Source organism: Mercenaria mercenaria, chromosome 1 (assembly GCF_021730395.1).
Source record: "Mercenaria mercenaria strain notata chromosome 1, MADL_Memer_1, whole genome shotgun sequence".
Taxonomy (NCBI): domain Eukaryota; kingdom Metazoa; phylum Mollusca; class Bivalvia; order Venerida; family Veneridae; genus Mercenaria; species Mercenaria mercenaria.
Window position 1 is genome coordinate 26471495 of NC_069361.1, and position 12698 is coordinate 26484192.

Below are 12698 nucleotides of genomic sequence, written 5' to 3' on the forward strand. Positions count from 1 at the left end.
TTGTTTGTTTGGTACAGAAGATATTTGAACAAGGTGAAGTTGTGCACCTGGTGTTCCTTTTTGGGATTTCACTCAGCTAGACCAGAGTTAGGGCCCTTGATTTAATGAAAAACCCATATGAAGTGCTTAAAAGTTTTGTATTGCATATATCTTCAAGAATATTTCACCTAGAGTCATGAAACATCTTTCATTTCTTTAAAAGATTAAAAAAATCCCAGCAAACTAATGTTAGAACAACGTTGCCTTTCCCTTTAAACCATGTACAATGACATAAAGCAAGAGTACCTGACCGAGTGTCCTATGGACATACATCTAATTTATAGATAATTATCAGCAAAGATCTATTTAATTATACAGTTCATTGAGTTCCTAACCATGCATTTGCTGAATTCCTTTTGAGGATTGAACACAAAACACTCCCGACTCAAATTAAATAAAGGAGTTATTACAGTTGTGCAATCAGTCCTTAGTTTCTAAGCATTTAATCTATAGCCAATGTTTTGATCGAGAACCGTTATAGACTGTTTCCGCCAAATAGGAAGTGACTACTTGGTATTTCATGCCAAGTATTGCAAAATAAAGTTCCATGTTGTTGATGAAATGTGAAATAGAGTCTTATAAGGATTTGACAAGTATATTTTTTGTGTGGAAAGATCTAGACCACTTTCAATGTGAATTTCCAGGTTGTGCTGTGACTGAGCTCTATACACATAATTGTTCCGACAGTAATTTCATGGGAGCATGTTCAGGTTGTTTTTCAAACAGATTAATTTGGTTATATGTAACAATATCACTATACTTTTGTTTTAACTAAGGGGGAGGGGGAGACATGTAATATACTAACTGGCTGTATATGCTTTAATATCATTGAAACAATCTCTTCTGAAATTAATCTCAAGATTTATTTTTTTTCCAACAAAATAGAGAAGAAATTTATTTAGTATAATGTAACCTTAAAATCTAGTTTTAAAATTTGAATACAGTAGTCTCCCTTGCATGGCTGTTCTCCCATTACAGGCATTGTGTCTTCCCCATCCCCCTCCCACAGTTGGCTGAGAAGTGACCTATACTCCTCAAGGAATATTTTCTCAAAATTAAGACCCAGAAACATATCAGAGGCCACCATTTCATACCTGTATTTCAAAGTTGTCCAGGGGACAGCCCCTTGATCCCCCCTCTCCCATCAAGTGGGAGTAACCCCTCCATTACCTCAAACTTTAGACCTAAAAATGCACCAGAGGCCACCATTTCATGTCTGTATTTCAAAAAATTCCCCCCCCCCCCATACCTGTTGTCGGTGCTATGCGCCTTGGTGGTGACGTCTTTGTTCTAGACTGGTGCCCCCTCCTCCCCTAAATATTTCTGGAACCGGGCCTTCATTATTCTGTCACCATAAACATGTAAGCATATTCATCAATTTCAGCAATGTTTTTTTTTCTGCTTACAAGTTTCCTTTTAGCATAAAAAGTATGCATTACTGCTTCTACAATAAACATGACTAAATACTGATGGTCTGCTAACATATTTGTGCCAGAGTTATGAACCTTGTGTCATATTTTGGTACAATGATACGAAAGAACTATTTCACGGATGGGCAATATCGAAGATAAAGTGAAAGGGCATCAAAATTAACCAGAAATTCTAAGTAACAAGAGGGCCAAGATGGCCCTAGGTCGCTCACCTAAGAAACACGCCATAACAGTGTAAAACATGTTTGACCTAGTGATTTCATGGAAACAAATATTCTGACCAATTTTCATTAAGATTGGACCAAAAAAATTGGTCTCTTGCGATAAAACAAGCATTTTCTTAGATATGACCTAGTTTTTGACCCTAGATGACCCATGTTCAAACTCGACCTAGATTTTATCAAGGCAATCATTCTGACCAAAATTCATGAAGATCAACTGAAAAATACAGCCTCTATCACATACAAAAGTTTTTTCTTTGATTTGACCAAGTGACCTAGTTTTTGACCTCAGATGACCCATATTCAAATTCGACCTAGATTTCATTAAGGCAATCAACCTGACCAAATTTCATAAAAATCAATTGAAAAAAACAGTCTCTATCGCATACACAAGATTTTTCTTTAATTTGACCTAGTGACCTAGTTTTTGACCTCAGATAACCCATATTCAAAATCGACCTAGATTTCATCAAGGCAATCACTCTGACCAAATTTCAAGAAGATCAATTGAAAAATACATCCTCTATTGCATACACAATGTTTTTCTTCGATTTGACCTAGTGACCTAGTTTTTGACCCCAGATGACCCATTTTCGAACTCGGCCTAGATTTTATCAAGGTAATCATTCTGGCTAAATTTCATGAAGATCAGTTGAAAAATACAGCCTCTATTGCATACACAAGGTTTTTCTTGGATTTGACCTAGTGACCTAGTTTTTGAACCCAGATGACCCATTTTCGAACTTGGTCTAAATTTCATCAAGGTTATTATTCTGACCAAAATTCATGAAGATCAATTGAAAAATACAGCCTCTATCGCATACACAAGGTTTTTACGTGATATGACCTAGTGACCTAGTTTTTGACCCCAGATGACCCATTTTCGAACTCGGCCTAGATTTCATCAAGGTAATCATTCTGACCAAAATTCATGAAGATCAATTGAAAAATACAGCCTCTATTGCATACACAAGGTTTTTCTTTGATTTGACCTAGTGACCTAGTTTTTGAACCGAGATGACCCATTTTCGAACTCGGCCTAGATTTCATCAAGGCAATCATTCTGACCAAAATTCATTAAGATCGATTGAAAAATACAGCCTCTATTGCATACACAAGGTTTTTCTTTGATTTGACCTAGTGACCTAGTTTTTGACCCGAGATTACCCATTTTCGAACTCAGCCTAGATTTAATCAAGGTTATCATTCTGACCAATATTCATGAAGAAGAATTGAAAAATACAGCCTCTATCGCATACACAAGGTTTTTCTTTGATTTGACCTAGTGACCTAGTTTTTGACCCGAGATGACCCATTTTTGAACTCGGCCTAGATTTCATCAAGGTTATCATTCTGAGCAATATTCATAAAGATTAATTGAAAAATACCGCCTCTATCGCATACACAAGGTTTTTCTTTGATTTGACCTAGTGACCTAGTTTTTGACCCGAGATGACCCATTTTCGAACTCAGCCTAGATTTCATCAAAGTTATCATTCTGACCAATATTCATGAAGATTAAATGAAAAATACAGCCTTTATCGCATACACAAGGTTTTTCTTTGATTTGACCTAGTGACCTAGTTTTTGACCCGAGATGACCCATTTTCGAACTCGGCCTAGATTTCATCAAGGTTATCGTTCTGACCAATATTCATGAAGATTAATTGAAAAATACAGCCTCTATCGCATACACAAGCTAAATGTTGACAGACGACGGACGACAGACGACGGACACCGGACATTGAGCGATCAGAAAAACTCACCTGAGCATTGCTCAGGTGAGCTAAAAAGGGGGCACAATTCATGAAATATTGATAGGGTGTGATGAGGGACAACACTTAAGTATAAATCAAATCCATTTGGTAATTATCAAGATAGGGTAAAAAAGTGCATCAAAACTTGAACCTGAAGTTCTATGTAAAAAAAAAAGATACAATTCAGGAAAATTATCTGTGCAAGAGCTATTGCCCTTGTTGTAGGTGATAATGGAGATGATCAGGAACAATCATTATAACTTGGAATCAAATCCATGTTACAGATACAGCTGAAGTGCATCAAACTCATAAACTGAAATTCTATACAAAAAGGGGACATAATTCATGAAATATTAGTGCAACAGCCTTCAAGATTGAGCTCTCAACTCTACCAATCTAAATTCAATTGTCTGGCATAAGAACTGTGAAACAAGACTATTATTTTTGGTAACATTTTATTAATGACTTGTGATCAATCTAATCAATTTCATTATCATTATAAACTACATTTAACAAGAAAATATACAAACCTATGTGAACAGAAATACATCACACTAACTAAATATTAAATACATAATGTCACAAACTAACAAAAACAGATATGCTATCTTCCTAGAAGAATGTATCCAGACATACTATGTGTTTGCTTCTATAGCTTGTGATATAGAGGATACTTGTTTGTTTCAGAGGAGGCGAAATATCTTTCCACTGAGTGAACATAAGATGCAGTATTTTCACAAGTGTGAAAATCTAAATTTGTTGTTCATGAGTGAAAGAGAGTTTGATCTTACGTGTAAAACAAACAAGTTTTCTTTTTATTTAATGTCTTTTAAGTGGTTTCCAATAAATACCATGTCTAATTTAAATTTCACCAGCACAACAACATGCACGTTTGGCAATGTTACATGCAAACTATGACATCGAAATTTTAATATTGGAAAAGTTAAAATAATTCTTTAGACTTCTTTTACAAATAAAATTGTTAAGTGCAAATCTATGTTGTTTTTGTAGCTATTCACATACTTTTATATCTTAATTCATATATATATATTGGAAAGAATTTCATCCATGTATAATTCATATTCTTTCCCTTTCAATTACTGTAGCTCTGTTAGGAGAAATTTATAAAATGAAAATCCCACTAAAAATTCTGGGAGTATTACAATGTATTGTGGCTTCCCTCTTGTGACTTTGACCAGGTTTTTGCACTGTGTATGTTTGACGTACTGAGAATTTACTGGTCAAGTTTTGATGAAAATATCTGCTTTTGTATGGAAGCATTTCTTTAGGGGAGGTAACACTGTACAGCAGAACATACCTGAACATGACACTGCATCTCAGTGAAACAATGGCAAATGTAAAATATCACAGTCTAATTTTTATACATTGAAATAATTAGGAGAAATATAAAATATGAAAAAATATGTAAAACAAGCAAATTCGATGAATTGGAATCCCCCGCCGAAAGGGTCAGAATTGAGGAACGGCAAAAAAATATATCCTGCAAAAAGTTAAGAATGTTACCAAGAAGCAAATAATTTCATTAGTCAAATTAAATTAAAAGAAAATGAATGGTTTGTTTGGGGTGGGGGGGGGGGGGGGTGAGGATACAACAGGTTACATGTTGATTATAAATATTGGTAGAAAACGAAAAATGAAAAAAGAAAAAAAAAATGGGGGGGGGGGGGGGGGGGGGGGGGGGAGAGGGAGGGGGGTGACCAATGTAAGGTGATGACCAGGTGTAGGTACACAACATCACATGTTTATAATAAATGTGCATGGAAAAGAATGGAAGAAGTTTAATGAAATTCTTCCAATTGGTTGGTTTGTTATGTACAGATCTGTGGATTTTTAAACAATTAAAGGGCAATAACTAAATGGAAAATTGACCAATCGAAAAAAAACTTGAAGGGCATCGTCGCAGTATCTTGGTTCATATCTATTTCAAGTTTGATGAAATTCTACCTGCTAGTTACTGAGAAATGGCTGCAGACGGACATTTTTCATTAAATCAAGGGCAATAACTCTGAGGGAAATTGACCTATCAAAAAAAAAACTTGACGGGCATCAGGGCAGTATCTTGGTTCATATCTATTTCAAATCTGATGAAATTCTACCTGTTAGTTACTGAGAAATGGCTGCAGACAGACATTTTTTATTAAATCAAGGGCAATAACTCTGAGGGAAATTGACCAATCAAAAAAAAAACTTGACGGGCATCATCGCAGTATGTTGGTTCATGTTTATTTCAAGTTTCATGAAATTCTACCAAGTAGTTACTGAGAAATGGCTGCGGACGGACGGACTGACGGACGGACTGACGGACGGACAACGCCATTTCAATACCCCCCTCCCGATTTCATCGGCGGGGGATAAAAAATTAAATGGACATTTTTTTCACAAACATTTACCTTTACAAATACAAATAGTGATATTCTTTAAGAAAATCTTTTAAAGAGGTAAACCTCAAGATCTGTGTGTTTTTGTTTTTTTTATTTGTGAAAACAGAGTGCTTGGTGAGTTCAGGCAGTATCAATTTATCAAAACATTTGTGAAGCCTTTAAAGTACAGCTGAAACCCAGTCTTGCTCATCTCAAAACTCTGGCTATGTCATAAATATTTTCAAGTCCTTTCCCAAAAACACGTTCATAAAACATCATTTTAAGTTGATTTTTTTGTTGGGTTTACAGTGACATTGACACAATTATAGATCACATGGCGACTTTCCAGCTTTTCGATATGCAGGAAGATCTCAGGGGCCCCTCCAGCATTATTTCATCATGAGCGGGCACCTGAGTGGAACCATTAGCCTTCCTTAAGTCAGCTGGATGGCTTCCTCACATGAAGAATTCTATGCCCTGAGTGCGGCTCGAACCCACACTGGTGAGGGGCAAGTGATTTGAAGTCAGCGACCTTAACCACTCAGCCACAGTGTCCCCCATTTTAAGATGAATTTCTATTATCTTGTAGCATGCTGGATCCCTTGGAATTCGCGATACCGAGTTTTCAACTGTACATAGTAAAGCTCTTCATACAATACAAATGGTGAATGAGAAATTTAGCTTTCATTTTAGTTCACTTTCAACAATACTAGTTCTATAAATTTAAAATGTTATAATCATGATTTTAATTTGTTTTGACATGATGATGTACATCTGGAATTACCCTTTTAATGATAAAATTTTATACTTTGAAAATACCCTTCTATTTTTTACATTCATGTTTGAGTACAGCTATATATATATCTTTATTTTCTACAAGCACTGGAAAAAAGTAAATATTTACTTAAAAAATAAATTTAATGTACCAATGTGAAATTATATTATATACTGGAGAAGAAAATGTACCTGAAAAAAAAGAGGAAAAATACAAAATGGCTGCTAACAGAAGTGCTGATTATAACTCGTGAGCATGTCTATTCAAAAATATATATCAATGTTTTCTTCCTAGATACATTGAGCAAAGTAACATGAATCTGAAAAAAGGTGACTTTATGCAATGATAAAGATAATAAATTACTGAATAAATGTAAAAGATGAAATTAATACAGAATATATCTCAACAAAATGTGACAGAACCTGTATTTTCATCAGTGTGTAGTGCGAGGGAAAATGTAAAAACTTTCTCAATTTAACAGGAGATATTTCATATTCATGAAAAGAAAAATCTCTTTAATTAATGCTAACTGAAATAGACAAAAAACTGTATAAATCACTGTGTGAGTGACATGGACTATATTTCACTGATAAAAACATTTTTCATTAATTGGCATCAAATAAACTTTGGTATTACTTAATTAAAGCTGTTTGGGATATAACATTGACCACAAACACACAAATACGTCATTTTGTAAAAGACATTCTGAACAAAACAAATATACTTCAGTAAGTGCCCCTATTTACAAGAACAACCTTCACATCAACATGTCCTTGAAAGTTCCTAAGTAGCCTGTATCAAGCCATGTGTTCGGACCCGAGTGTTCAGACCCGAGTGTTCAGGGAACTCAATCATTTTTCTGACATCTCTATTCTGTAAAAGCACATTTTTTCACTGAGTAAAAACTTTGCAAATTTGAACTATGGAGTACATTCACCAGGTTTTGACTTTTTAATAAGTTGGTATCTAAGCGAGGATTAATGTTCCCAAGGTCAAGGACCTTGTGAATACAACAAAATTTAACCCTCACAAATATTTCTGCTTTTACAGTACTATGATCCTTAATACAATAATCATGACACTGGAAAAAACAGAGATGATTCACAAGAAAGGACTTCTCACTATCTATTGAGTTCAACTCAAGTCCAAATAAGGGCACTACTTGAAATAATTTATACAGTAACTAACACTCAGAAAAAAATCTCATGTAGTGTACATTAATCTATCTAAATGCTAACTTTTACTCTTTACTTCTGAGAAAAGCACCATTTTAACATGTACTAAGCATAATCCTAACCTGGTAACACACATGAATCCTACTTTTTTACTGAGATTTGAAGCCTTCAGAGAAGCTATCAACATACTAGTTTGTTACCTGCAAAGAAGCAGTAATGTCCAAGAAAAATAAATGAACTAAATATGTTTGAAATATTAATACTCATTCAAAAAATCCCTCAGGGAACTGACTGGGCAGTACAAGAAACATGGGTTGAAAGGAATGGTTTACTGATTCTCAACCAACTGTATGCAGAATTACAATACAGGTAACAGAGTTCAGTCATACATTTTTTAATGTCCCCAAACAGAACATTTATGTTTTACATCCAAACTACACCAAAAATGGAAGTACTGGCAGCAATAAAAATCAACCTTATAGTTCTTGAAAAGTCTGGGTTTAGTTTTCAGTGGAAACAGTGGATGCATATCTCTTTAATGTTAAACAATGGTTCCAGAGCTGAGCTGCCTTAAAATTCACCCTGTAAATAAAGGTCATGAGATCGAGAAAAATTAGGGCCTAGCGATGGAAATCAACTGGAAATATTATGTAAACCATAAATCAAAAACAAAACAAGAGGACCATGATGGTCCTGAATCGCTCACCTCTTCCCACATGACCCAGTTTTGAGTATGACGTCGTTTTTTCTATTATTTGACACAGTGACCTAGTTTTTTAGCTCATGTGACCCACTTTCGAACTTGACCTAGTTATTATCAAGATAAAAATTCTGACCAATTTTCATGAAGATCCATTGAAAAATATGGTCTCTAGAGAGGTCAAAAGATTTTAATAATTTTAGACCTACTGACCTAGTTTTTGACCGCAGTTGACCCAGTTTCAAACTTGACCTAGATATCATCAAGATGAACATTCAGACCAACTTTCATACAGATCCCACGAAAAGTATGGCCTCTAGAGAGGTCACAAGGTTTTTTTATTATTTGACCTACTGACCTAGTTTTTTAAGGCACATGACCCAGTTTCAAACTTGACCTAGATATCATCAAGGTGAACATTCTGACCAATTTTTATGGAGATCCATTCACAAGTATGGTCTCTAGAGAGGTCACAAGGTTTTTCTATTTTTAGACCTAATGACCTAGTTTTTGACCGTACATGAACCTCTTTTGAACTTGACCTAGATATCATCAACATGAACATTCAGACCAATTTTCATACAGATCCCATGAAAAATATGGCCTTTAGAGAGGTCACAAGGTTTTTCTATTATTTGACCTACTGACCTAGTTTTTGATGGCACGTGACCCACTTTCGAACTTGACCTAGATATCATCAAGATGAACATTCAGACTAATTTTCATACAGATCCCATGAAAAATATGGCCTTTAGAGAGGTCACAAGGTTTTTCTATTATTTGACCTACTGACCTAGTTTTTGAAGGCACGTGACCCAGTTTCAAACTTGACCTAGATATCATTAAGGTGAATGTTCTGACCAATTTTCATGAAGATCTCATGAAATATATGGCCTCTAGAGAGGTCATAAGGTTTTTCTATTTTTAGACCTACTGACCTAGTTTTGAATGCACATGACCCAGTTTCGAACTTGACCTAGATATCATCAAGATGAACATTCAGACCAACTTTCATATATATCCCATGAAAAATATGGCCTCTAGAGAGGTCACAAGGTTTTTCTATTATTTGACCTACTGACCTACTTTTTGATGGCACGTGACCCAGTTTCAAACTTGATCTAGATATTATCAAGGTGAACGTTCTGACCAATTTTCTTGAAGATCTTGTGAAATATATGGCCTCTAGAGAGGTCACAAGGTTTTTCTATTTTTAGACCTACTGACCTAGTTTTTGATGGCACGTGACCCAGTTTCAAACTTGACCTAGATATCATCAAGGTGAACACTCTGACCAAGTTTCATGAAGATCTTGTGAAATATATGGCCTCTAGAGAGGTCACAAGGTTTTTCTATTTTTAGATCTACTGACCTAGTTTTTGAAGGCACGTGACCCAGTTTCGAACTTGACCAAGATATCATCAAGATGAACATTCTGACCAACTTTCATAAAGATCCCATGAAAAATGTGACCTCTAGAGTGGTCACAAGCAAAAGTTTACGGATGGACGGACGGACGCACGGACGGACGGACGACGGACGACGGACACCGCGCGATCACAAAAGCTCACCTTGTCACTTTGTGACAGGTGAGCTAAAAATCCAATGGAACAGCTGAAGTGCTATAACAATTCAGGATTTCCACTGGAAATATTATGTAAAAATGTTTTTAACAACTCTTTTCTACGGAAAGCTGTATAATAACATGTATTCTAGCATAAAACTGCTGTTCTTTTCAATTCCAATGGATGTTTCGACAGGATGGTAAACAGAAGTATCACCTGTTGTTTAAACAGGTATCTATATAGGAACTGCACCATGAGAAAACCAACATAGTGTGTTTGCGACCAGCATCCGCGCAGTCTGGTCAGGATCCATGCTGTTTGCTAACAGTTTCTCCAATTGCAATAGGCTTGGAAAGCAAACAGCATGGATCCATGCTGGTTGCAAATGCACTATGTTGGTTTTCTCATGGCACGGCTCATATGACTGTTCTATGGCAAAAGGCACATGTACTATGTATGGTCCTGAAAGGCATATTATTAATCAAAACATTTTTGAAAGGAAATAAATGCTTATCAATATACCGTTTATTTAAATTAGCTTTCTGCAGGTTTTATGCTAGAACAACATTAATGCAGGCTTGTTTCCTCTTATAACATCTGCAGAATCCATTGGGATATATTGGTGCCCTTGCCCCAATTGGCCCAGACACACACCAGTCAGATGCTATAACATGAAAAAACCTCATTGAACTGTCAATATCACATATTCTTAAGAAATCAACATAGCTACTGAATAAAATTAATTTTCAATGGAAGAACTTAAGTATTTGGTTCAACAACATAAAATTACGGCAAAATTGTGGTAAAGCTAAAAAAATAAAAATTTGGCACTACAGTAATAAAGTGAACATTATAAGCTAAAATGGCATTTCATGTATGACAATAAAGAAATGAGAACATTGAATATAGATACACATATTTTCCACAGAATTTTTCTCTCAACTTTTCGAAAGTGCTCATGTCTTCAACAGGTCAAATTCTATTTAGTGATGTCCAAAATGCAAAACCCTGTGTTATACCATGTGACTGTTGCTAATGATTTAAACATATTAACTGGCTTGTTTGTATTAATTTAAGATATACTGTGCTCACCTTTGCTAAATATTTTATCATTAGATATTGATTTAAATCTAGAATTTTCTCAGCAGATGTATTAAATGTGAGTGTAACCACAGAGCTGCAATCACAAAATTTAATGTTACCTAAGAACAAAGCATCTGTTATAAAAACTCCATTTTTTGGCCACATTACGTATTCATTCTATGTTTATTCATACTTGTGTGTTGTATTTTGAACATAACATAAGTACTTTTTATACACACTACACACACAAACAGGCTAGTTCCTTGTTTTACATTTTACAGATGCTGTCATTTGTTCTGCAAATTTTGGTTGTATTGTCATGTATATTTTGGAGGCATGTGCCTTTTTAAAGTAATTTTTGTATAAAATTTTCTGTTCTTGAGGTGTGTAACAAAAATATGTGATATTCTCCTTCTCAATATTGACATACATGATCAGCATTATTCTAAATGTGTTCATAAAATCATTTTAAAACACCCTAAATTATCACAGATATAAATCTCTAATAGCTCAAAAAAGTAACTCTTGGATATGTAATAATGAGTTTGATGCAAAACTGTTATAAAAATGGTAAACATAATACAACGCTACTTTCTTACCGAAAGACAGAGGCATTTATCATTTACCCAACTGCAATATACATTTTTATGATTATTTCGACTTCAATAAAAAATTTGGATCTGCAAATCTATCTTTAGGTCTTTAGAACTGTCAATTTGTCAGTAACTTTTCTAATTTGCATGGACAAATACCACTATTACAATATTTTATAAGTTTCTTTAATGAGATATTATCACAGTAAAACTTGTTTACACCATGAAATTAAACACATCACGGCAAGTTTTTGCACATCTTGACATTTAAAACAAGATTAATGCTAAACAGTGTACCAGTATGTATTGTCCAAAATCAGAAAAATATACAGAGATTCAAACTTCAATAAAATGTTTCTTGAATTTAAGATATATTACATGATGCATATTAAAATGCTATTGTTACCCAAAAAATATCTTTAAACGTTTTCTTTTCCTTTCTGTACCATCTTTGTTACCACAACTAAAGGTACTTTTCGAATGAAGCAAATTCTTCAACAGTTTGCAAGTATTCTTGACCCCGGTGTTCCAAGGTGACATATTTAACATAAATGATAAAAATAAACCACACTTCCAGTGAAACAATTTCAATGTCAGTTTTGACATTCAAAACATCTTAACACGCACTGACCTTTTCCATTTACACAGAATGTGACATATAGAAAATGCAGTATCACAGTACTATTTGAACATATGTAGCACACATGTGTAAAGTTTCACAATTTATAAAATCCTAAATGTAAGCAGTTGTTAAAATCCTGCACCTCTGCGATCTAAAGATGGCAACTGATAGTGCCCAAACATGTTTTTAGTCTTTGAACTAGGGTTCTGAAAAAGAAATAGGATTATATTTTCATCGTATATTCATTGCATTTTGTTATTCATTGCATTTTATTATTATTATTATAATCAATGTTGAGTAGTCACCTCAGCAGATTTTCACAGAAAATCCTAGCCGTTCTAACATTTGTAAGAGGGT

General features: G+C 34.6%; 1 protein-coding gene across 4 annotated transcripts in view; it reads right to left on the reverse strand.

The window, feature by feature from the left end:
* Positions 1-12008: 12008 nt before the first annotated feature.
* The window catches only part of LOC123543257 (MAPK/MAK/MRK overlapping kinase-like), a 42551-nt gene continuing 41861 nt past the window's right edge, over positions 12009-12698 (reverse strand). For all 4 annotated transcript variants that reach the window (XM_053542750.1, XM_053542745.1, XM_053542741.1 and 1 more), the window contains exon 12: positions 12009-12547. In XM_053542750.1, coding sequence (XP_053398725.1) covers positions 12470-12547 — 78 coding nt within the window. In that variant the 3' untranslated portion in view covers positions 12009-12469. The remainder of the gene's footprint in view (positions 12548-12698) is intronic.